Below are 26276 nucleotides of genomic sequence, written 5' to 3' on the forward strand. Positions count from 1 at the left end.
AACAAGTAAAACTCAAGCACGTTAATCTAATAATACAAAATGTACTTACCCAACAGTAGATTTTTAATAATATTATCGATACAACTCAATTCCTCCTCTCTTCGTGGTTGTTCAACGTTCAAGTTACTGGCTCCGGAGTCTATGGGGAGAACGCGTTAACATCTCGCGAGATAATCTATCCCATCGCGGGATTTTGTAATATCGCGAGATCTTTTGTTACTACATCTTGGCAGCAGTTTCCCTGTCAATGGCAATTACATTTTATATATGTCAATGACTACATCCAACTCCGACATAAATGGTGACCGGATATATTTATGTTTTACATGTATGCATACATTCATTTAAAAACAAACAAACAAAGAATACAGGTTGAAATAATGACTAAAATGCAGTGGCTTTGCAATCACTTAACCACACTGGGCACTGTATAATTATAATTTATTTAAACAACATAAAGTAAATGTACTTTGTATACAAATCGTGTTTCTTTTTCTGTTTTGCTTGACTAGACGTGTAAAAGACGTCAGTGGACGACTATCCACAGCCTTGGAGCCTAGACGTGTAAAGGACGTCAGTGGACGTCTTCACAACCTTTTAAAAACTTGGCGAATTAAATTAATTATTGCAGTATTAACCATGCAAGAGTTTAGCGCAGCTTTATCACAATTGATTTCATAGAGGGGCATGATGGACTATAAATGCACGTGTAAAGGACGTCACTTAGTGGACGTCCACTTACAACTGATTCACAACATGGTATATGTTGAAGTACACGTAGCTAAAAGTAAAAATAACAATTATACATGCAACCCCACAGAACTGTTGACATGTACAAATGTATCTGAATGCATTTTTAGGAAATGTTCTGTGTAACATCTTTTTACCGATTTATGCCGTCCTACCGCAACTATTTTTGGCCAGGGACACAACGTTGCCGTCGGACCAATGTTTGCTGGGGTGTGTCCCTACCTTTAACACATGCATTAGTACTCATTTACAACTTGTTCTGCATGTATTTGACTAGCAACATAGGCTGCTTATTTAATCTTTTTGTCAGGAACACAGGGAGCAAAGTACATGCAACGCAAGTGTGTGAAAGGGCACATGCAGTAACAACAGCGCAGCTGTGATTGTTGATGGGGGGGTGTTTTATTCTGTAAAAATATGCTTTGGCATTTTACTCTGTCTTTCTTTCCGCAGGCCTTGGCAGAGAATATGCACTAGCTTTTGCTGAAAGAGGAGCCTCAGTTGTAGGTAAATAAAGTATCTTAATTTAAAGCCTAATACCTTCTTTTAGAACATGTATTGTGGAATACTGTGGAACCGCGCATTGATCCTATGTACTTGCCTGCTAAAAGTGATAATGTTTTCTTTTTTGGCCATTTAGAGACTGGACATCACTTTCATGTGTCATTAATCAAATATCCTTTTATTTTTGATTTTAGCAATCTCATTAATTTCTTTAACCATAAGTTGCTATATCACTTGTCACTGACTTCATACAGTATACAGAAAAGCAGCAGCAGTGATCTTACTGACATGAGTAAAAATCTACAGTTTCTTGCACCTGCATGGCTCAATGCCAGAGATTACTGTATGTGTAGAAGCGTCCTGGTTTATAGACAGACTTATATTAGCACAGATATTGATCATAAGTGGGTATCAACCTTGACACGACCAATCCACGTGTAAATAAAGTAAAGTGTCTCAAAGTAAATACAGTGTCATTATGGCAATACACAGTTTCTGTTGCCAGTTGCCTTCATTCAGTTGCGGTGGGCAGCAGACTTTAGTTTTTAGTGTCACAGCAATCCCTGGTCTCACGTTCATTGACCCATCGAATTTCACACTGAGTTATACAGATTAAAAAGAAGCACTGGTATCAAATTGGTAGGTATCAGCAGAGATACCCTGAGTTAAAAACATTATTAAGAGAGAAAACGTTGAATTGGTGCATTGTTAGATTTAAGTGATTTAGGAGATAAATTATACCTCAAAATGAGTCATGTAATACAAAAATGTGCATTGCATGACTGTCGCAGTAGTTGTGTAATGTTACTTTTTAGACTACACCATGGCATATGTTGGCATAAACATTTGCCCTCCCCAAAATAATAGCTTTCCTTGCTGCCTGGACTGAACTTGCCCTAGAACTCTGACAAGGAATCAGCTTAGCTACACTCTTCTCCTAACCTAATCACTCCTGGAGAATTGCAGAACTCACCCCATTATTGATAATCTTTTTCTTCTTGTTGCAATAAAGTGAATGACCTTGGGGCTGACACTAAAGGGGGTGGAAAGAGTTCTGCAGCTGCTGATAACGTGGTGGAGGAGATAAGAGCGAAGGGAGGCAAGGCCGTGGCAAACTATGGTGAGAAGTTTGGACTCCTGGAATCTTCTTTTCTCTTCTCTCACACATCATTATCTGTTTTTTGTCTCTTGCTTACCTTGTAGTATTAGCTTATGTAATGGTAGACTCAAAAACAACATTGATTTATGTCAGTCCAACTAGCTCACTCAGGGTTTTCCCTAGATTTTTTGAGACAAAGATGCAAAGGCTGGAAATTTTGCGTGGCATGCACTGTGTACACAGAGTTTTGAGAGAGAGAGAGAGAGAGAGAGAGAGAGAGAGAGAGAGAGAGAGAGAGAGAGAGAGAGAGAGAGAGAGAGAGAGAGAGAGAGAGAGAGAGAGAGAGAGAGACACACACACACACACACACACACACACATTACTCGACATCCCATCAGGCTTGTTCATGAGCCAGCTATGGCTGTTTCCATTCACATAGGGGATGTGAAGTGAAACACATTGAACATGCTAACGCACATTTAACGGCATCACCCAGATGTGCCAATCAGAAATACTTTAATAATCCCAGGGGGAAATTATTTTCGTTACCACTCCAGGTATACAAACAACAAATAAAAACAACATATATTATCAATACTTTAAACATATATAATAGAAACAAATATACAGTAATAATATATGAAATATGAAATGTACAGCGTTACCGAAGCCCAACTCCTTATCACCCACTGGCTTGTGGCGGGTGCTAATCTCCTAATTGGTACTAGCGCATCAAAGCAGTTGCTGATAAAAGTCGAAATAGTTTTGGCGGGAAAATAAAGCGCTTTTGTCAGAATTTTTAACCAGAGCGGCGGTAAATAAGATAATAATAGATAGGCAGGGAAAACCCTACTCACTGATTAAGCTGTTAGCCAGTGTTGAAAACAACTTTCTCTAGTACATAATAAAACTTTCTTATAAGCCTCTCTCTCGTCAGTTATATTATTGTGACACAATGATGCATACTTTCTATCTATAAACCTAAATGCAACCAGTAACAATGCAGCCTACAGTAAGATCTATAACTTAAGCCGAACAAACAAAAACAACACATACTGTAGATACAGTCTCTAGAGATGCAAAATAATTTAAGATTCATCACTTGTCTAATCAAACATGTCAAACTTTTTTCATGACGTTTTCTGTCGTACAGATTCTGTAGAAGATGGAGAAAAGTTGATCCAATCAGCACTGGATGCATTTGGAAGAATAGGTGAGTATTGTCTTTGTATGGCATCAGAGTTGATACTTAAGTATTACATCATTATTTTATCTCAATTAAATGATTGTTTGTAATGTTGTTTCTGCTATTTTAACCTAAATCTGGTCAATTACCTTTTCGTCCAGATGTTGTTGTAAACAATGCCGGGTAAGTCATTTCATGTCTAATCCCATAACTTGTTTTTAGAGAGACGATGGGCCTTTTTCACAGCAGACATTTTGACTTGTCATAGCAGGAAAAGCACAGCTGGAATTGATAACCTTAACAATGGCTCATTTCCATCAAGTATCCCAGTAAGCTATTTCAGTGAGTCAGCATGCACAATACCAGGGCCTCTCCAAAGTGGAATGCAGCCATCAGTAATGGTTTTGCATACACCTGTGATTTTCCCACTATGACATGTCTGCCGTGAAAAAGGTCTATTTGATTGTAGTTACAATATTAATGTGGGCCACTATAATCATGTTAAAGAGAACCTTATGTTTTGTTCTCAAACACCGAAAAGACTTAAACCCATTCCTGCTATTCTTTTTCAAGGATCCTTCGTGACCGATCATTTGCGAGGACGAGTGATTTGGACTGGGGTAATTACATTATTTCGGATCGTTACATCCACTTTACTCTCATTAACTCATACTGATATGGTGTAATCCCATATCATCACATTATTTCCTTTTGTCTGGCCGACTCATAATCGATCCGTGCCACTATGCTATAGGTAGAAGAATGCATTTGCTTTAACTTGAGTTTGTTGTCTATGTACCGTATATTAATAAAAACAGATTATCTGTGTGGGAGTTTAGAAATTGACTGTATCTGGATCTGATCCACAAGGTTTTAATGTGAAATAACAGAAGTGTGTAATGAGTGTTGTGTATTGATATTTAGTGCGTCATTCCTCTTACTCTCCATTTCAGACCTGATTCAAAGAGTTCATTTGAGGGGCTCTTTCTTGGTGACTCGAGCTGCTTGGAACCACATGAAAAACCAAAAGTTTGGCAGGTAAGGAGACCCGCTACTAATAGCTATTGAGGTGAATAAAGGCTGTGCTCCTATTACGTGGGTGGGCTTTTTTATTTTAGATCCAACAAAGTTACAGTATCCTAAGCAGACAGTCCACTGCTGGACTGTAATCAAGAGGATGTCAGCATGGCACAAACTGCTGTTTGGGAAGACCTGATTCAGATGTCAGCTAAAGTACCGAAGATACTCAAAATGTTTTTCACGTGCCCCACTTTAAGAGGGCTCTTGAGGATATGCACTTGAGACAATGAGTAATATAAGGCATGTCTGCTAACACATTATTGCACATTTTGACTCACTTGATACCCCTTAATGTATCTCCATTGGTTTCATGGTGTGCAATGAAAAAATCTGCATATTAATAAAAACCCAAGACAGCAAATTTGATTTGAATATGTAAATCACCAAAGAATGAAGGAAATTACTTAACTTAGTTATGCAGCACTGCAGGTTAATCTCTGAACAATTTGAGTACTATTTAAATCGACGACTCCACAACAAACCGCAAAGATCTCTGTGCAGGCTCATCTTATTCTAAGTAGTACAGCGTAAAAATTCCAATATCCACCAGTCTGAAGATGTAGAGTAGAAGGTGTTTTGACACTGAGCCTAAATTCTTCATCCTCTGGAGAAGCCTTTTGAATACAGTGAAGCATTCAGTGGATAATTAATACTGACTTGAAGCAGTGAGGATGTATGCAGATATGTATTGATCATGTTTTTAAGGTAAATCAGTTGCTTATGGAAGACACTTTGACCTGCCAAACACAGGTGCAACTGATAACATTAACAATGGACACTAACATTCTGGATCTGAACTGAAAACCTTTTGTTTTTCCTGCTATGACATGTGTGCTCTGAAAAAGGCCTATTGAGGTTTGCATGTTTTGAATAATAATTTGCAGAAGAAGGTCACACAACCAGCTTTGTTTCAATGTTACTTCAGGTAACAGATGCCCTTGACAAGTGCTTGTTATTGAGTAGAGTAGAAAACAGTTGCAAATAATGCAGTTAGTTTTATATCAAGTTTTTGATAACAACTCAAATATTCATGATAATTTCAGAATTATGTGTATTTATTTCTACTGTCCTATGGGTTTGGAATTCAATCTTTGTGTGCAGTGAACCTAAGCAAACGATAATTGTGTATTTAAAGGTAATACCACAACAGAAAGAAATGGAAAGTAGAAAGGTTCAAAGCAAGACTCTCAGACAGAATAGAAGCCATGTTATGAATAAGCATGGAGCAACACACATAATTATATATGATACTTTGTATCAGGTGCATAAAAGATATGTTGATAGATATGTTTGTGGTTGTTCTTCTACATAGCAACATTTTATCATATGTGTTTTTGTAATAACACTTGATAGTCTGAAAGTTTCCCACAGTAATTGACTCATGGACTTTAGCGCATAAGAGTTATTATTTGAGAAATATTCTATATTTGCCAATCCTCTGGTTATTCCATTGTAGTACACAGTGTACGAGTGTGCTGTTATATTCAGTAGATCACTGCTTTCTTGTGACCAGTGAGACTGCGTGTTTCAGATGTCTCCTACAGTTATTGTGGCGTTGGTGCTTAACCATATTAATTTTGCTTGACTGAAGTGAACTCTCTAGAACGAGATTATATGTGCAAGACTGCGTCTGCTGTACATATATGCATTTATTTCTGCATGTAGCCTGCACTCACAGTTGTTCAAGTAATATCTTCAAGTAAATTAACTGTATGTGCAATAAAGCAGTTCAGCGTTACATGTGTGTGAATGAGCTAGCATTACATGACCAGATGCCTACTTATACATACTCCTGTGTGGGTATGATGCATGAAAAGTGTGTACCACTTTGTGAGATTATGTGTGTGAGACGTCTTTGTCTCCCATTACTTGTTTCCTCTGGGTTGTCTGTGGATAGAATCATCATGACGGCTTCAGCCGCAGGCATCTATGGTAACTTTGGCCAGGCCAACTACAGTGCTGCCAAGCTGGGCATGCTGGGGCTGGCAAACACTTTGGCCATCGAGGGAAGCAAGTACAACATCCACTGCAACACTATTGCTCCTGTTGCTGGGTCACGCCTCACAGAGACTGTCATGCCCCCAGGTAAGCAGAGAAATTAAACAACATACATGATTGCATGCAGTTGGTCGTATAATGCATACTGTGGTGTTCTGATAGTTTCACACTCACATATGCAACCCTATTTTTGGACAGGGCAAAATAGACAAATGGCTTTTAACCACAGCTTTTTCTTTTCCTTTTTTAGAGCAGCTGCATAATGTAATGCCCATGTAATGTTGATTTACAAAATTTGAGGCAACAGCATTCCCGTTTGACATGCAAATTTGTCATCTAATATTCAAGAACTGTGGTTTTTCACTGTGGTTTTTCCAACAGCCATGATGACATCATGCACCCTGTAAGTGCTTTAAAAGTTTTAATTCATCAGCTCTGGATTTAAACAGGCAGCTCTGGCCTTCTTATTTTACTGGAGGTGTGAGCTGTGCTTCCATATACTACATACAAAGTATAAGTAAGTATGCTAATGAAACATTTATATTTTAATGAAAAAAAAAAGACCTATATAAGACAGAAGGTAATGCAGCATTGGATACCCACAGTGAACACAATGAAATATAGCTCTGAATAGCTCGTGACATGGGATACTTTTTGTCAATCTGAACATTATGTCAAACAAAAACTAAAATAACAACCTTCAAAATGACAACTAGTTAGAGACTTAAAAAAAACAAAGATTTTTTAGCACCCTGCTTTGTTTTTAAAAGGATCTCATGAGCCCATAAAGATGGGGAATGTTTTTCTAACCCATCAAACCCAGTGTCAGTGTAAATGTCTATACATCACAAGCATGTTGTGCATGCTCTGTGACTGCAGCTCTGTTGACAGGGGTATTAAGTGACAAACTAGGAAATGGCTTTGCTGCCCTGCTGTGCTGGTCTACAGTAGCATCTGTCACACTGTGTTGTGCCAACTGTCGCAGGATGGTCTCACCTTAGTAAATGACTTGGTCCATATGGTGGCTTTCACTGACTCAGGCTTTTCTAAAAAAAAAAAAAAACCTAATCTTGCTAAACATTGCAGAGTGCAGTAAAACAGAATGCCTGTTCTTTTACCACCATATTTTGTTGATTGAAGGGTGCAGATATTTTCAGCACACATATGATCTGGTGTTAAATCTTTAATGGTTCATACAGGGAATGTAAAGCCTGTGCTATATTTGCTTGACTTGGTTGTGACATGTTTAGGAATCTGTTTCATAACTTAATAAATTACACAGTCCTTTTTAGACATCACTTTAAACAGATTTCCAACTGGACCTGATGTTTGGTTTCCTGCTCCAGTATCAGTGCATGTGTTGTGCTATTTGTCCAGGACAAATGCTTGATGCTTGTTTAATAACTCAGTCCATATACTTCGTGGTATTTTAACAATACACTAACTACCAAACAGACACTGAAGCAGAAGCACCCCTTTGCTGTTTAGGACAATTTATAACAGATGTGCAATAAAAAGAAGCTCTGGTTTATTGTAGTTGTATACGTTTTGTTTTATTCAGACCTTGTGGCGTCTCTGAAGCCTGAGTATGTTGCTCCCATGGTCCTCTGGCTCTGTCATGAACAATGCCAAGAAAGTGGAGCACTGTTTGAGGTATACAAAAAAACACACTTCTCTTCAATAAGATGAGTATGATATCACTCCCACTGTACTGTCTGTAGCTTTGTATCTATTTTTGTCTTTTGCCATTGAGAACAGTAATGTACCATTGACATGTTTAATCTTCATAAATAGACAATATATTTTATATCTGTGTGTTTGCTCATCTGCTCATGTTTTCATTACCTTTCAGGTTGGTGCAGGCTGGATTGGTAAATGTGAGTACTTGGTGTATTTTTCCTGAGGAAATGTCTGTATGCATCTATGATATTCATTAGCCCTTGGTTCACCACTACTGTATGTGTGTAATTTTCAATAAGCAGCGACCTCTTTATTTGTGTGTGTCCATGTGTGCAGTGCGCTGGGAGCGCTCCCAGGGCTGCATTGTGAGACAGAAGAACCAACCCATGACTCCTGAGGCTGTCCGGGACCAGTGGGACAAAATCTGTGATTTCACAGATGCCACCAAGCCTGCTAGCGTACAAGGTCAGTAATGAACCTACAAAAACACATATATTGGTGCATGTGCGTACAAAGTGTCCATACCGTATGTGCACCCTTACACTGGCATGTGCATTCACACACACTTACATAAGAGCCATACAGTAAATGCCAAGGTTTTCATGTGGTCTAGCGTTCTACATGAGAATGTAAACCACACCATTTAATAATAACAATTCCTTTTGTTTTGGTTTTGAATTGTCATTGAGACGTTAATAAGGCCTTTTTCACACAGCTTTTTATTCAAGTCCAAATCTGAGTTGGATCATGCCCTCCATCATCACCCTGCTGGTCTGCTTTCACACTTGTTTGACTCATTCTGTGTTTAGTCAGAATGATTCAGTTTGCAGATCGCTGCATAGCTACAGTGAATCTAATCAAAGCCATCAGATAGTTACCAATGAAGTAAGCATGCTCATTGTACAGTTTGCTCTTTGGCCTTGTGTGGGTTAACACTGTGTTAAATCAGGTCGGCTTAGTCACTGATCTCCTTAAAGTCCCTTCTTAAAACATACTTTTATTGGAGAGCCTTTCCTGATTTACTTGAGTTTTAATTTCCTGGAACCGCCTTTCCTTTTTTTATGTAATTTACTTTGACTCAATTGACTTTATACACCAAATTCTTGTTTATCTGTTTTCTTCTAAAACCTGGTGCTTTTATGACCTGGTGCTTCTAAAACCTGGTGCTTTTTATGACTTGCTCTATAAATAAAGATGAATATTATAAATACATTGAAAAATAAAGATTATTATTAATAGACAACATGAACTCAGTTTTCAGCCAAGTGAGCCCTTTTTACTATCTGCTCATCTGTATTTTCTGAGAGTTTGGCAACATAGAGCGAGGACAAGATGGTGTTAGAGATCAAGTGAATGAGGCGGAGGAAAGAAGCGAAGGTGAACGCATTGTTGAGTATGAACAAGCCTAGTGTTGTTCCCAAAAAGGTCTCATGCAAACAAGAGGGTGGCAAATGTTGATTATTATTTCTCTCCGCCTCCTCCATCCATCTCCATTCTCTGAGAGGTACATTGGAAGAAAGGGCAGCGGTGTTAACATTAACTGAACGAGGGTGGCAGTCCCACAGGGCGCTAGCTGGCCTCATTAGCATGACTTTGTAGTGCCTCCTCATTTGTAGCTTATTACAGAGACTTGTTGCTGCCTCTGTTCTGTAACTGCCTGCCACTGAGTAAAGGTAATTAGTTGCTGTGGTCTTCCCAGTCTCACTCTGTTTCTGTTCCTCAATTGTCTCCGCTGTCTTCCTTTTTTTGTGTTGACTGATTCTGACTATGTTATAATAGCTTGTGTTACCTGGGTGGATATGTTGATATTCTATTCTTAGGCAAACGGAGAACACACAGTGTGGACTCAAAGTCTTAAGTACGTAAATGACTAATGTTAGAATAGAGAACTCGTCATGTTTATTCTTAACGTGCGTGGATCTCACATCCATCCATTTTAAAGCTGCCCCTGGATCCATATGCGTTAGATTGAAATTCCTGTCGTGTGTTAACATCTCCCTGGAAGTCTATTTAACTTTACTTCGATCAATTTAACTTGAGATTTAAAAGATTCTGGAGCTGTTGAAGCAAAAAAAACATAATCCTTAAGCTCATTCTTGCTAAAGTGCAGATTTAATGATAGTTATCTATGTGATAAGCTTTAAAGATAAACTGCATACATGAAAATTGTCAGATATGAGGGACTCTAAACTCCATTAGAGACACAAAATAGAAATGTTGATATAATCATGATTTTACTTGATAAATTCTTGATAAATCATCAATGTCTCTTTGTGTGATTGCAATTTAATCTTGACAATATAGAGTTGTAACATACTAAAGTAAAAATAATAGAAAAATTGGTAGCCTATCCAAATTTAGTTAACATAAAAGTGTGAGTTTATTTAGCTCTAGATAAACTAATGTGCAGCTGCAGTAGAAAAAGGGCTGTATGTCAATTATCAGAGCTAATCATGATTTCAACTCTCTATCCATACTGCCTATATTTTAAAATGAGAGTGCCCTATAACTTATCACATAAATCCTCCAAGCTGATGGGTGGATTGTCAACAGGCTTGTTTACAGAGGTAAAAGTTATTTGCAATAATATACAAGTATCTATATCAGAGATTCACATCCCTAAGCTGTAATGTGGCACTGAGGACAAATAATTTTATTTATCACTCCATCTTCCTGTGTTTTGGTGTCTCGTTCTGGTGTACTTCTACTCATCTGTCGCCTCTCACCTTTGTGTAGAGTCTCTGCAGTCGGTTGTGGATGTGCTGTCTCGAGTGGAGTTGGAGGAAGAAGTCAGTGCCAATCCAACAGCTGCTGCTGCCTCTGCTTCAGGGATCAATCCTGTAAGTAGAGCCACTGCTCTTTGAAAGGGTATCTGCAGGTCTTACAAAATAATTTTATGAATAATTTTTATGTAGGTAAACCGTCCATTCATTCTACTTATTATCCATTCAGTTAATTATATGGGTCCAGGTTGCATTAATGTGATTAATTCTATCATTAGGAATTGTTATGTACTGCCAGGAAGTACTGAAAAAATATCATCCTATCGTCCCTACTGGTTTTCCATCATGTTTCCATACTTTGGCCAGTATAATTGTAAAAGAATTATTAGATTACATTCTATGGGATAACGTCTTTAGTTTAACAGAATGGGTATCGACTGCGTATCAGACTGGGATGGGCAAAGAAAGGAATTCCTATTTACAGTAAACAATATTTTGACCTAAGTACAATTTGCCTACACCTGCCCCTTTTATACCACACTGTTTTTCTGTCTCACTTAGTGCATCTTACTTATCCCTTCACCTGTCCTCCTGCTCCTTTTGCCATTCGCCTTTATTCCTTCAATATTTTCTGGTCTCTGAAGTTCTTTTCACCCATGTTTTTCTCCACTTCATTTGCTTATACTGCATCATTCCTCCTACGAGAATAACGGTTGGTTGATGATGACTTTTGAAAGCGCGGAGCTGTATAATCTCAGACCGTTTCAAACATGGCAAATCATGATTTTTTTAATACCACCACACTGTACTTAGTCAGGGACGATATTAACCTTCTCTGCTAAGCTCCTACAACATACATAAGTACTTTGATGTCTAGTGCATCACCGTTTCATATTTACAGCAGACAAGTGTCAACTCAGATTAGCTTTTAAAAGGCGATGTACAAAAGACGTCGGAGGACAATATTGCAGCGACAGCTCCCTGGATGGGTGCTCCTTCACGTCACTGTCTTCCCTATCATTGAATCACAGAATATGAACTGGTAACAGCTCACACATGGCTGAGTTGCTTGAATAAAACATTGAGCCACAGGTATAATTGTATCACATGAAATAATTATCCACAGAAAAATGCTTAAGATTAAGCTGGTTGTAGCATGAAATCATGAGACTATGTCAACATCTGTTATTCTGAAGCGTGTTGTCACCACATTATAAAAGCCACGGTGGATTAATCCTCAGAATCAGCACAATTTAATGAATGAAAGTTTATTCAGGATAAATGCTTTGATTTGTGCAGTATGGAGGCTGCTGGTGCGACATGTATCGGCTAGCTTATCAGCATCAGGCAACCATGGCGTAAAAAAGTTACTGGACTGGTATCAAAATTATGCACAGTGGGGGCCTAGTGGTTACGATGCACACCATATAACAATAATGTCAACGGTTTGCTTCCAGCTGGGCAACTTCTCTCTACCCATCTTTCCTGTCTATTTCAACTTTGTCAAACTGTCAGTAAAAAGGCAAAAATGCCATCCAAAGGAATTCTTAAAAGAAAGAATAAGTATGTGTCTGGTAATATGATCATGTAATCCTATGTATTTCTGAACATGATCTGTTGGTTTTGTTGGGGTTTTATTCTGTCGTACAACAACCTACACGTAACACACGTCCAAAATATTCACAAAGCAAAAAAAAAAGACTCAAATTCATTCCAACTTAGGAACCTGCAAAAACATAAAGTATAAAATAAAACAAAGTATAAATGGCATCTAACAAAAACAAGGTTGTGCATAAAATTGAAGCATAGTGAAGGTTAAAAATGTGTTGAAATGTGAACAATATAAGTATTATACTTTAAGTTATTATACTTCACGGTTAAAACTAGATATTAACTTTTTTAAATGAGATGTTACTCACTTTTGATGAACTCGCTTACATTCTGTGAGGCATAACTCGCCTGTTTAATAATAATATCATGACTCAGTACCTACACTGTTAAAGGATGTACACTCTGTCTCGTGGGTGTGTGTCTGTGGGTGTGTGTGGGTGTCTGTCTGGACTGGAGATTTTAGATTTTTGTGTGTGTTTTTACTGTATCGAACACTGTTTGAGTTGTCCCGCTGCAGTAAACATCTCTTCTTTCTAACAGTGGATCATTCTTTCAAAGCTGGTTTCTTTGTTTGACTAGTCATGTAGTACTTAAATCCTTTTTGTGCAACACACTTATTGTCATACATAATGCGATGCTCTCTGATCGTGTGTGTGTGTGTGTGTGTGTGTGTGTGTGTGTGTGTGTGTGTGTTTCTACTCACATCTGGTGTGCATGTCTGTCTTTGTCCTTGTCATTGTATTATGCACATATTGCTTAAATTATGCCACACTGTGCTACTGCTGTGCTTATATTTATTTCATGTCATGCAAAGTATCACATTAGCTCTACCATGGCTGGCATTGCTCTGTACACTCACACATGCTCGTGTGTCATGCAGTGTATTCTCTTTGTGGAATGTTTCTAAGCAAGTCAATTTTTAAAATTAATTTACGTAGTATAGTTTTAAATTTGGTTTTTAAATTAGTTGATTAGTAGTCATGTCAATAATGTATATTTACCCACCTTATATAAGATTACTAGACATTGCTGTACGTCAAATAAAAATAAAAAAAGATATCTTCCGGTAACACAAATACAAAGTAGAATGAAACGATTAGTCAATTAATTGATTAGTCAATTGACAAAAATTAAAAAATTATTTGTCATATTTTAAGCAATAAATACCTAAAATGCCTTAGTTCCATTTTCTGAATTGTGAAGATGTGTCGCTTTTCTGTTTTATGTCATAAAATGAATATCTTTTGGGTTTTGGACTATTGGTTGGACAAAACAAGCAATGGGAAGACCTTTAGCTTTAGGAAATTGTGATCGACAGTTTTCACCATTCTGACATTGCATAGACCAGTTGTGTAGTCCAGTTACCTGGAAGGAACTATGTAAGCCTGTGCTTATGTAGGGAAAACGGAAAAAATCTTTTAAGATAGTTACTTTTAGTTGCAGTTTAGTTAGGGGTGCTTCATTTTTGAGGAGTTGTTTATTACCAGCAGCCTGCTTGACACCAGACCCTTCTCAGTTGTAACTGAGAGTGGGTCTGGGCAAACTTCATTCACAGCCCATTTCCAAAGGGGCGTCACCAACGGACGCCGCTCATATGTCTCTGGGCGCAATTGGATAGTCCTTCAACCAATCAGACCAACGATCCGGGTGACGTAGCAGGGACAGCGGGTTGCTGCGCTTTGGTGGCATGTTGAATGTAAACAAAAAGCTGCTTGCCGTCGCTGCGCTATCGTCATAATCATCGTGTAAAGCCCGCCTCAACGGTTGTGATTAGTGCCTTGATTTGGAAAAATTGGAAATGGGCTTGAATGGCCTCTTGGCCAGACTGACTTGCAGAGCAAAGCTCAAATTTGCCGGAAGTTTGTCAGGGTTTTCCCAGGCTATATTTCCAGAGGAAACTTGCAGAAAATGTGTATAATTGAAGAGCTAACTGAATTCCTGTAAATAACATAAAAATAACAATCAATACATGACTGTTTAGTATTTTTAATCTAATGGCTATGACCCTGCAAATAAACTGTCATAATGTTTTTTTTGATAAAAAAATAATATAAAAATAGACCACCACAAATAAGGAAGACATCATAGACAAATGAACATCCTTATTAAATTGATTGAAGAAATGAGTGTTAAGAATTAAAAAGATGGTGGTGGAAAAGCTCTGCCAGAGGATCTCAGGCTGGAATTAATAAGGGTTTTAAAACATTTACAATACAACTAAAGGCTCCACCTTCCTGAGCTTTAAAAGGCATTTGTGACTTTATGTCATTAACACTTGATTACAGCGACGCTCTGTTCAGCCCATCTTCAGGCTGCTCGTTAATAGAAGTGCTAGCCCAAATCGAACATTGCTCCATTTCTGGCCTCCCTGCCCTGGCCACCAATCAAGTTCAGGATCCATTTTAAAATTGTGCTGATCACTTACAAAGCTCTGCCGGGTCCGGCCCAGGGGTACCTTTTTCAACTGCTGATTCCTCTTAACTATGAAATCCCACAGGTGCTCATACTAACTCCTGCTGGTGATCCCAGATTAAATCAAGCAATCGTGCCAACTCTTTTTGCTGCTTTTTAGATTTTTGCTTTTATTTGTTTTCCTTATATCGGTCTATTCTCTTATTCTTTTCTATGAACCTCACAATATATTCAGTTGTGAAACACTTCAAAATGCTGAATTGTTTTAAAAATATTTAGGGCCCGAGCGCCGACAGCGGCGAAGGCCCTATTGAAACTGAAGGAATTATTATTATTTTCCCGTCAAATGAATTGGCTTTTTGAGGGGCTTAATATATTCAAAAACTCAAGAAATTTGGCGGTCGCATCAAGTCTGGTGAAAATTTACGTATTTTAAGGGTTTCGGGAATAGGCGCACAAAAATGGCTGGCTAGCGCCCCCTAGAAAGTTAAGAAAATTGAGCCCCTGCAGTGCGTTTAACGTAGACTCACGAAACTTGGTACACATATGTAACATGTCAAGATGTACAAAAAAGTTCATTAGAGCCATACCCTAAACCCAACAGGAAGTCCGCCATTTTGAATTAAATGTTCGAAATTAGTGCGATTTTGGCCATTTCCACATGTCGTACTTTAACGAACTCCTCCTAGAGATTTCATCCGATCAACTTCAAACTCGGTCTGTGCCATCTTAAGAAGTTAAAGATGAAAAGTTGTTAAAAGAAAAACTTTTCGTCGTAGGGCGTGGCCGTGGCAGGGCGGCCGTGGCAGGGCGGCCATTTTGTGCGTTTCGCCGCCGAAACAGGAAGTGGGTGTAACTCGAGTGTATGTTGTCCGATTACCTTGAAACTTTTCAGGATTCATAAGAGTCCAACCCTGAGGACAAATATAGGCCGATATTTACTTAAAGTCATAGCGCCCCCTAGTGGCAACAGGAAGTAGGCCTAAAAGTCAAGGTGCTATACTTTAACGAACTCCTCCTAGAGATTTCATCCGATGGACTTCAAACTTTGTCAGTACCATCCCAACACCTTAACGATGAAAGTTATTAAAAGAAAAACTTTTCGTCAGACGGTGTGGGCGTGGCGTGGCGGCCATTTTAAGTGTTTAGCGATGAACAAAGAAGTTGTTGTAACTTGAGTGTATGTTGTCGTGTCTGCCCGAAATTTCTGACGATTGACAAGGGTCCAGACCTGAGGACACATACAGGCCAAAATTGACTTTTGGTCATAGCGCCCCCCGCTGGCAACATGAAATGTGCCTTGTATGACAAACATCATCCGATTTGCATGAAACTCAGAATGTGTGGTCTACGTGTGATACTGAGCCGCCCCCAGGCCACGCCCTCTTTCATAAAATTTGAACCGTTTAAGGTAGAGTCTTGTGTGAGGTATCATTGAACTCAGCAGAGACTTCCTTTTTCATTGGTGATGGTTTGGCCCGCCCCCTATGCATAAGCCACGCCCCCTTTCATAACATTTAAACTATTTAAGGTATACCCTTGTGTGAGGTATCATTGAACTCAGCAGAGACTTCCTTCTTCATTGGTGATGGTTTGGCCCGCCCCCTATGTTCAAGCCACGCCCCCTTTTATTACTAATGGCCCGATTGATGTAAACACTTGTGTGAGGTATCATTGAACTCAGCAGAGACTTCCTCCTTCATTGGTGATGGTTTGGCCCGCCCCCTATGTTTAAGCCACGCCCCCTTTCATACATGCTGACCCATTTAAGGTAGAGTCTTGTGTGAGCTATCATTCATCTCAGCAGAGGCTTCATTTTTAATTGGTGATGGTTGGACCCGCCCCTTATGCTTTAGTCACGCCCCCTTTCACAGCTAATGAACCGTATGACGTAGTGTCTTGTGTGAGGTATCGTTGAACTCGGCGGGGAGTTCCCTTTTCATTGGTGACGTTTGTGGCGTCTGAGTGCCGCGCAAATGCGCAGTAGCAAGGAGCGGCGTCCGCCGGTAACCCCGACGCGCGCAGAGGCGCTAGGGCCCGTCCATTGCTGCTCGCAGCTTTAATTATTGTTGCTTTTACGGTTTTTGTTGTCTCCTAACAAGTTATATTCTACATGCTATTTAGGCACTGCTGTGCTTTGAGCTGCATGCAGACATCTTAGTTTAGCATGTCCAGGGATAAACACAGTCATGAGAATTTATCATCTGGGAACCATGAATGTATGTAAAACGTATGGTACAAATCCATTCAGCGGATATTGAGATATATAAGTGAAAACCTTAACCCACTGGTGGCGCTAGAGGAAAAATTAGGGAATCGCCAAAGTCAGCAAGCATCATCCAACCATCCAGATGATAATGAATGAAACAACATTTCATGACAACCCAAATTAATAGTTGCTGAGATATTTTAGTCTGGACCAAATTGGTGGACCAACTGACAGACCGACTGGCATTGCCATCCCTAGAGCACTCTATAACTGTTATAAAAGGTGCCCTATAAACATGAATTAATATGTTCCACCTCTATGGTATGGTAAGATTGATTCATTTGCTCTGACTGTATGTGCAGTGTTTATTGAAGCATTTGTATTCAGGGATTGAGCTGGGGGAGCTAATCTACCATGGTGTGAACTTTATTACTTTTCTGCAAACCCTGCAAATTGCATAATCATTTTCCTCGGTCTAAATTACAGGATACCTTTTTATTTTCTGCCCTAAATATCTTGTTATGTTGAAAAGCTGACAAAGTCAACTCTCCTCTCTCCTCTCAGACTGAGGCAGTGGGACAAAAACTACCACCGAGCACGGTTACCTTCACCCACACCCAGTGTATTCTCTATGCATTGGGGGTCGGCATGTCCACCAAGGACCCAGACCATCTGAGGTGTGTATCTGTGTATGTTCATGCTAATGACTGTAACTGCCCTATGGAATCCGAAAAAGTCAACCTGTGTGAAATTTAACTGAAAGAAATGATAACTGTCAGTAACTCTTAACATTTTTATATAGGTTCCTGTATGAAGGCCATGAAGACTTCAGCTGTCTCCCCACCTTTGGGGTCATTACCTCCCAGGCAGCCATGATGGATGGTGGGCTGAGCTCAATCCCTGGACTCAACATAGATTTTACACAGGTCAGACGACATCCATGTCTGTCTGTATGTATGTATGTATGTATGTATGTATGTACACGTCTGTATTTGTGTGAGTGAATGTGTTTGACGTCGTGTGCTCATTTGCATATTTGTATCCATATGGTATATTTCACACAGTCTTGCACACATTACTCATGCTAATGAGGCTTTTAGGTATGATTATATATCACAGCTCTTCTAATGTTGTGTGTCAGGTATTGCATGGAGAGCAGTATCTGGAGCTTTACAAACCTTTACCAACCTCAGGTATTTCCTTCTTTGCTATTAAAAATACACCCAAAGTATTGTCTATTAGCAAGATAGATTTTTGTATTATAATAAGTGCAATAAATGCCATTTTAGAGCCTCTACCTGGATTCATGTTACTGTACGTAACATGTCGTATAATTGGGAGCAGCCTGAGTGCAATAGATGATTCTCTAGGTCTTTGCAAAGCCATTTTTATGATGCCTCCGTATAGGATCTCAAATTTGGGCCTGTTGTCCTCTGAAGCCATGATGGATTTTTATTATACATCCTATAATGGCATATCCAAACTAAGAAAAAGACTACACTGTATGTAACAACGTGGCCCCAGTTTGTACCTCACATGAATTATCATTACAGTGAAGTTACAGAGCTAAGCTTTTGTTTTTCTAAAAGATAAATCCCTGAAGATTAATCAAACGAGAAGGTTGTTTAACAACACATGACTGCTTTTTTTACAGATATAACCATCTATACTGTACATTGTCGGCAAATTGTGACCGTTTTCTAATTTCAAACAAAGATGGTAGCCAGAAATGACATATCTCCTTGTTTGATTTGTACAAAGAACCACATTTAAAACTGGTATTTTTCTTTCCATTGTTTTATATTTTCACACACAATGGCACCTTTAAATTTGTCTTGTGTTATACTGATAAGGACTGCAGCTAACATTTGATTGAAATAATGAATCTGAAGATTAATTGATAATGCAAAAAATAGTTGTTTGGTCTTTAAGACATCCAATAATGTCTTATTTCCCCACATCATAAGGTGATGTCTTGAAATAACTATTTTTTTATTTGACCAACAGTGCAAAACCCAAAAATGTTCAGTTAACTATAATGTAAGATGAAGAGAAATGGCAAAACCTCACATTAGAGAAGATGGAAGCACCAAATGTGGCATTTTTGGTTGAAAATTGACTTAAGCTTTTATCAAAATAGTCAATGCATTGAATTGACTAATTGTTTCAGCTCTAGAACAAATCAATCAAGGAGATGAGTCAATACCTTCAAAACGGCACCAAGTGCTGTTAAATAATGTTAGATGGGCTTTTCAAACAGTCCATCAACTGTGGGACACGAACATAAAGATAATGCATGTGCGCAGTCATGTCATGAAGTACAGAGCTAGTTTAGTAATATTAAATACTTACAGGACTAAAGAACGATTTAAAAAGTTTTTATTCTTATATGTTAAGTGAGTGTTGAGAGGAGTCAAATTCCTTGTTTGTTTGCGCAAACCTGGCCAATAAAGCTGGTTCTGGTTCTGAAATGACTTTAGAACAATACTAAAGTAGAATGTAAATGTGTAAAATACCTTTTCAGGTACACTTACCTCTGAGTGCACCATAGCAGACGTGTTGGACAAAGGATCTGGAGCCGTCATCCTCTTGGACGGTGAGTTTCTTTTCCCTCCAGGGTGCACAACTTTTATCATATAGTATAGAGCTGGAGAAAATCAAATATCACGATATTTATGACCAAATACATCAGTGTTGTGGCGATATTGTAGGGTTGACTGTTGTTGCTTTCATAAAATGAAATATAGTGTATTTATTCCACATTCATTTGTTTTCATCACTTTAATGTCTCTTTTCCTGAAAGTTGCCTCTCAGAATGAATGAAAGTTAATTTCTAGTCTGTGTCTGCAGGGATTGAAATAATGGACTTAGAACGGCTCATATGTTTCTGTTTGACAATTCCATAGAGATGGATGATATTAGAACCACTCTGATCTATAATTAATCCGCCTTAAAACAAATAACATGGGACCAGAGGTTCCCTGAGGATTCACATAGGGATGTAATTTCTTTATACACACTAAACCAGTCAGCTCCTGTTATCCTCCTAGAGTTATTTCTGGGTGAGACAACACATCACAGTAACGTCGTGCAGGAGCAGCTTTGTTTGTCTTCGTGCCTTCGTGGTTGTATTTTGAATTGACCTAATGAAATTAAGCAGCCAGTGCGTTGACAGGAGTCTGGATTTGATTCCTTCTGACAGCAGCTAATTGTCCCTTCACAGTCAGCTTCCCTGCTCTAATTTTACTATAAATGTAATCGGGAAATGTGGCTGAAGCAGGCGTTCTCCTCACTGTGTTTATTGTTATATGTAATGTATCGTGATATGTGGAATTGTGTTGAGTGCTGTTCAAAGTGATTGCCAGGCAATGGTGAGTTTGGCATTCTGAAACATGAAGAGACATTAGCTTAAAGCTCATTAATAACAAATAGTAAAGGAGACTCTCCTGTATTTAAAACTGTAACATGAACGAACTGTAGTAGTGATGCTAGCACAGTACAGTTATAATTACAAGTACTGTATCATTTGAACTCTTGTGTTGTCTTACCGTCAACCATGAACTTGTTGTCCTTCTGGCTCAAAATTGAAAATGTTTTTCCCCCCCTGATGTTTTTGTTGCTTTTTTTTTTCGATGCGTTTGACTCTTTAAAAAAACAAACAAAAAAAAACGTTTTTGTTTTTGAAATTATGAATAATTTTGACTAATAGTTAAGATCAGAGGATGTTGAGCGGATCACAGATAAAAGTTTAGTCAGGATGCTGTTTTGAAACCATTTTACTTTTTGTTTTTTCAAATGCTATAAAACCGAATAAAAAACCCCAAATTCAATGAAAGTAATCATTAATTTTACCTGCGAATAATGTACAGCCATGCATTCATGTTATTTTTGGGCAATTTGCTTGAAAGAAACTCATATTTCTGATATAGAAAAAACTTAGATAACGGGTCAGATTTGATCCGAGGACAACACAAGGGTTAAGTATTTCCTTTTTTACTACTCAATACTTCTACTCAATTACATTTCAGAGACATTATATAGTGTGCTGCATGAGTACTTTTACTTCTGAATTGTCAGGTGTTTCTTCTCCTAATAATACCCTTGTACTGAAGTAGAAGTTTGTATGCAGGACTTTAACTTGTGATGTACTATTATTTTACTGTGATATTGCTACTTTAACATATAAATAAAGAATACTTCCTTCACCATGAATATAGTTTGAATGCCACATTCGTGCTGGTTTACAGCGAACACCTACAGCGGCGACGAGCTGATCTGCTACAACCAGTTTTCAGTGTTTGTGGTTGGAGCCGGAGGGTTTGGAGGGAGAAGAACTTCGGAGAAAGCCAAAGTACGTATTCCATGTTTGAGTTACAAAATAAGACATCGGGAGTTCTATGCTGCCTCATATTTGATTTGTTTTTTTTCTTCAGGCTCCCCTGCCTCCACCTAAACGTGCACCAGATGCGGTGGTGATTGATCCCACCACAAGAGACCAAGTGAGTGTGTCTGTGTGGGTTTAGCTGCAGAATAAATCTGCTGTATTGATGATATGGGGGAAAATAGGACATATTGTTTTGTGCCTCTGAAATAACCTTTTAATAACGTTTTAGACAAAATGTGAAGAAGTGTTGGAAAAGGAAAAAAAAAAAAGAACAGACTGTATGATGCAGCAGAAAATAAAAAAAAGGAAGGCGGAATAAAAAAAAGAAATCCCTTGAGCAATTTAATATGACTGCAACTGTATCACTTCAAAGACCTTCTTATTTTAGGTATCTCTTCTGTTGCCTTCATGATAATTTAATTTTATCCCACATCTGTGTATGAAAAGTTCAGGGGTTTATGAATTAGATATAGACCTAAACAATATCCGTTTCCCCTACGGTTACAGGCGGCCTTGTACAGGTTGAGTGGAGACTGGAACCCTCTTCATATAGACCCCAGCTTTGCTGCCATGGGAGGTGAGGAGTCTGTAGCTCCATTGTGGCTTAGTGGCTGCCGTTTTCTTTTCTTCTTTTTGTCCTTTAAGATTATTTTTGGGGAATTTTACAGGACAGCTGAAGACATGAAAGGGGAGAGAGAGGAGGGAACGACATGCAGCAAAGGGCCGCGGGTCGGAGTCGAACCCGCGGCCGCTGCGTCGAGGAGTAAACCTCTATATATGGGCGCGCGCTCTGCCAACTGCGCTACCCGAGTGCCCAATGGGTGTTGTTTTCCATCAAAAATGCCTTTTAATTTATTTAGGTGAAGACTAAATCTTTCCCTGGGATTTTAGGTCAAGTGATGTGTTTTGATCTCATTTATACTTGAACATGCTGTACTTATAAATGCTCTTTGACCAGGCTTCAAGGCTCCCATCCTCCATGGCTTGTGCTCATTTGGCTTTGCGGCGAGACACGTGCTCAAGCAGTATGCTGACAACGACCCCTCCAGATTCAAGGCCATCAAGGTAAGCGTTACCTGTGATTTAAACCCGGTCATATATTGTATGGGTCATTGGGCCTCAGGTAAGAACCAGTATAACGGGTTTGTTCTTCAGTGGCACGTTCGAGATCATTTGTTGATTCATATGGGGATTTTTTCTTTTTCAACTGAAACTATTAGGCTTAAAGCTATAGTGCGTAGTTTCTGTCGCCTCTCCATGAGGAATTTTAAGTAATGACAACTACACTGTCGGCGCATCCACATGATACAAGCCTTCCATGATCGCGTATTAATATCAAAAAGTTAGGCACTAAAGCTTTAAATGCTTGATAAATAATTTAGCATTTATCAAGTCTGGTTAAGTGGTATAAAATCATTTCTAAACCGATCCATGGACTCCACCGCCATCTCTTAATCCTGTCTCTCTTTCTCAGGTTCGCTTTGCAAAGCCGGTGATGCCGGGTCAGTCGCTTCAGACTGAAATGTGGAAGGAAGGCAACAGAATTCACCTCCGGTGCAAAGTCAGTATTTTGTGTGGATTATAATCCTCATAACAGATTTGTGGATCAGTGGGTCTGACCTCATCATTACAGTGCTGTTCTTTTGTGAATTTTCTGCATGTGTCGTTCTGATCCGTGCTCTGCTCTCGTGTCCAGGTGAAGGAGACTGATGTTGTTGTGCTAAGTGGGGCCTATGTGGATTTACATGGCACATCAGAGGCTTCTCCAGAAAATCTCACTCAAGTACGTCAGTCTGAACATTTTCAATTCAAACAACATTCTTTCTTTTCCTTTTTATTAAACATTGAGCCCTGTATCTCCATTTCTTGTAGTTCTGTCGATAATTGATCCAAAGTTAATTTGTACTTTTGTCAAATCTGTGACATGAACATAGATCTCCAAATATGTTTCTTTTCTTTCTACCTTTGTGCAGGGAGGGGGCCTTCAGAGTGAGCTGGTATTTGCAGAGATCGGCCGTCGTATTAAAGACACGGGCTCAGAGTTGGTGAAGAAGGTGAATGCTGTGTTCAGCTGGGAGATCACCAAAGCCGGCAAAAACCCCGCTGCACAGTGGAGTAAGTGTACATAAAAAAATATCCACAGAGTAAAATTATAAAGACAATTAAAGACATTAAAAGTGCTGGTACTATGCATGTTATACAGAATATAATACAAGGTTTATGTGATAAAAGCAAGAAACAGTGCAGTAGTAAGAAATGGATAAGATGAAGTGCTCAGATGTGTGGGGAGCCAAGAGGCAGTTTATGGTACGTCAGAGCTGAGAGAATATATATATTTTATATGTGTGGGATAAATTTAACCTGAACCTGTTGCACCTAACATTTGGAAACCTGTATCTCTGGCAGGAGGGAAAGATGTTAAATTCTGGCCCAGATTTGCTAAACTGGATTTAGCTTTCTGTGTGATTTGTCTGTCTGTCTAAACATATCTGTGTGAGCTGTGAAGTTGACAAGTTAATATAACCCACGCTGACATTTTGCTAACAAGCTATCAGATAAACAATTCAGACTTGGACAACATCGGCGTAAAAGACAGAAGCAAAGCCAACCAGCCCAGCGAAAGATTGTCAAGTGTTTGTGATTTATCCCCCCCCCCACTAGCCATTGATTTGAAGAACGGCAGCGGCTCCTTGCACAGAGGCCCTTACAGTGGGAAGGCGGATGTAACCTTCACTGTGTCAGATGAAGACTTCATGGAGGTGGTGCAGGGGAAACTCAACCCTCAGAAGGTAAACAGTACAGTAGTCAGACCTATTCAGTCAGAATTAATCAAATTTAACAAAAGGGTTATTTACATTCTGTGAATGGCCTTGTTTTTTTTTTTCTCTTTCATGTGAAAGCCCAATTTATACAGTCAGTGTATCGCAGTACCGCCTGCTTTACATTGATGCTCACAAAGGGAGCATTTAATTAAAGTTTAGCAGAACAGATGCTAAAATGTTTTTTGGGGGGGCGAAAACGTAGCCTCATATTTTAAATCCCGTCTTTTTCCGATGTTAAAATCCCATTTTGTACAGTTTAATTAAAGCAAAAGTGCCTTTGAAAAGCCCTCCCATCTGTAATGACTTCTCTTTTAATCTCATGTCAGAAAAGAAGGAAATAAAATGATCCATCAAACCAAGTTCAGAAAGCACTCAGCGCGGGTAATCAATCGACGCTACTTGTTATGTCTGTAGCATCTCATCTGTACAGAATGTATATGCTTCCTGGGGCGCTTGATATTGATCTGAGGCTAGTGTGTGTGTGCTCTCTTTACAAAGAGCGTCAACAGGCTGCGGTGCTGAAGCTCCCTCAGGCAGGGTGTTCTCGCAGCCTCGCCTACGATGAAAGGAGCAGCTGGTGAAAGATAAGTTGGTAGAGTTAAAAAAAAAGGACGCAGCAAACTGTCACCCAGGGTCGTCCTAACCGCTCGATGGTGTTTTGAGCCCCCAACGTCTCCTTCCAGGCAGCGCTGCGACCGTTGACTTCAAGGCACCTAACCCTAACCATAACCATTACCTAATCCTAGTGCCTTCCAGGCAGCGCTGCCTGGAAGGAGACATTGGGGGCTTAAAACACTGATAAATGTCCTAACTGCCGTCCACCGACTGATTCTAACCAAGAAAAGCGGCACACATCATCAACAGTCGAGCTCAGCCAATAAAGAGACTTTTCTGCTGCACCTCTCAGCTCTGAACCTTATGAAAATGAATATTATTTCAATGTTCTGCTGCCAGAGCACCAATGGTCACGTATTCCCTTTTGCCCTGGCTTGTTGCTTTTTCATTTGTATGAAGTGTTAGCTGCAGGCGTCTTGGCCAACAGCCAAACCAGCTAGAAATCAGAGAACTAGTGCTTTCTTGAAGAAATTACTCCACCATGTCTTTGTCTTTCTTTCTAGGCGTTTTTCTCCGGCAAGCTGAAGGTTCGAGGGAACATCATGCTGAGTCAGAAGCTGGAGGTCATCCTGAAAGACTACGCCAAGCTGTGAGCTCCTCAGCCAACCAATCGGATGACTCTAGGAACTAACCAACCTACCTGCTCTCTCCGGCTGTGTACTTACATGCTTTGCCTCTCCAGGGTAAAGCTTAAAAAAAAATCACCCAGTAAGATGAATATTGCTTCAGAATGACTTCTGTACATTAACTTTCGAATACTGATCAAATACGAGGTTTTCTTCATTGTATCGCATGGATCCAGGTATACTTTGATGACTGGAGAGAGGAAACAAGATTTAAAAAATAAAAAGTTTTTGTAAGAAGCAATAATTTAGTGTCATTTCAGCTGGTTAGAATGTATTTGGTTGGGTCCTTATGGTCCGTCCCTGCTAAATGTGCACTTAACACACCTGCCTTTGAATATCCAAATAAGAAATCAATAATTAGTTTATATTTCATTCACAATCTATTAACTCAAACTGTTAACTATAACTTACTGTATGTACCTGATACTGCGATCTCAACAGAACCCTAGTGAGATGTGTAAAAATGTAGTTTGCTAGTTATGAAAAATAATGATTTTCACTTAATTTTAATGTCAACTGTAAAGAAATTCAATGATTACTCTTCTATGAAAATAAAATACTTCAGACTAAAAGCTCA

General features: G+C 39.1%; 1 protein-coding gene across 1 annotated transcript in view; it reads left to right on the top strand.

Moving 5' to 3' along the window:
* Positions 1-26276, top strand: part of hsd17b4 (hydroxysteroid (17-beta) dehydrogenase 4) — a 28081-nt gene extending 1805 nt beyond the window's left edge. The window contains exons 2-25 of the mRNA XM_028577893.1: positions 1204-1257; positions 2267-2374; positions 3507-3566; positions 3701-3722; positions 4113-4159; positions 4493-4577; positions 6517-6704; positions 8179-8270; positions 8470-8494; positions 8634-8762; positions 11034-11137; positions 17817-17929; positions 18055-18178; positions 18394-18445; positions 19777-19848; positions 21500-21603; positions 21686-21751; positions 22144-22213; positions 22595-22701; positions 23111-23197; positions 23333-23419; positions 23610-23751; positions 24298-24425; positions 25577-26276. Of these exons, the coding sequence (XP_028433694.1) occupies positions 1204-1257; positions 2267-2374; positions 3507-3566; positions 3701-3722; positions 4113-4159; positions 4493-4577; positions 6517-6704; positions 8179-8270; positions 8470-8494; positions 8634-8762; positions 11034-11137; positions 17817-17929; positions 18055-18178; positions 18394-18445; positions 19777-19848; positions 21500-21603; positions 21686-21751; positions 22144-22213; positions 22595-22701; positions 23111-23197; positions 23333-23419; positions 23610-23751; positions 24298-24425; positions 25577-25666 (2156 nt within the window). The 3' untranslated portion in view covers positions 25667-26276. The remainder of the gene's footprint in view (positions 1-1203; positions 1258-2266; positions 2375-3506; positions 3567-3700; positions 3723-4112; positions 4160-4492; positions 4578-6516; positions 6705-8178; positions 8271-8469; positions 8495-8633; positions 8763-11033; positions 11138-17816; positions 17930-18054; positions 18179-18393; positions 18446-19776; positions 19849-21499; positions 21604-21685; positions 21752-22143; positions 22214-22594; positions 22702-23110; positions 23198-23332; positions 23420-23609; positions 23752-24297; positions 24426-25576) is intronic.

Source organism: Perca flavescens, chromosome 5 (genome assembly GCF_004354835.1).
Source record: "Perca flavescens isolate YP-PL-M2 chromosome 5, PFLA_1.0, whole genome shotgun sequence".
NCBI classification, from domain to species: Eukaryota; Metazoa; Chordata; class Actinopteri; order Perciformes; family Percidae; genus Perca; species Perca flavescens.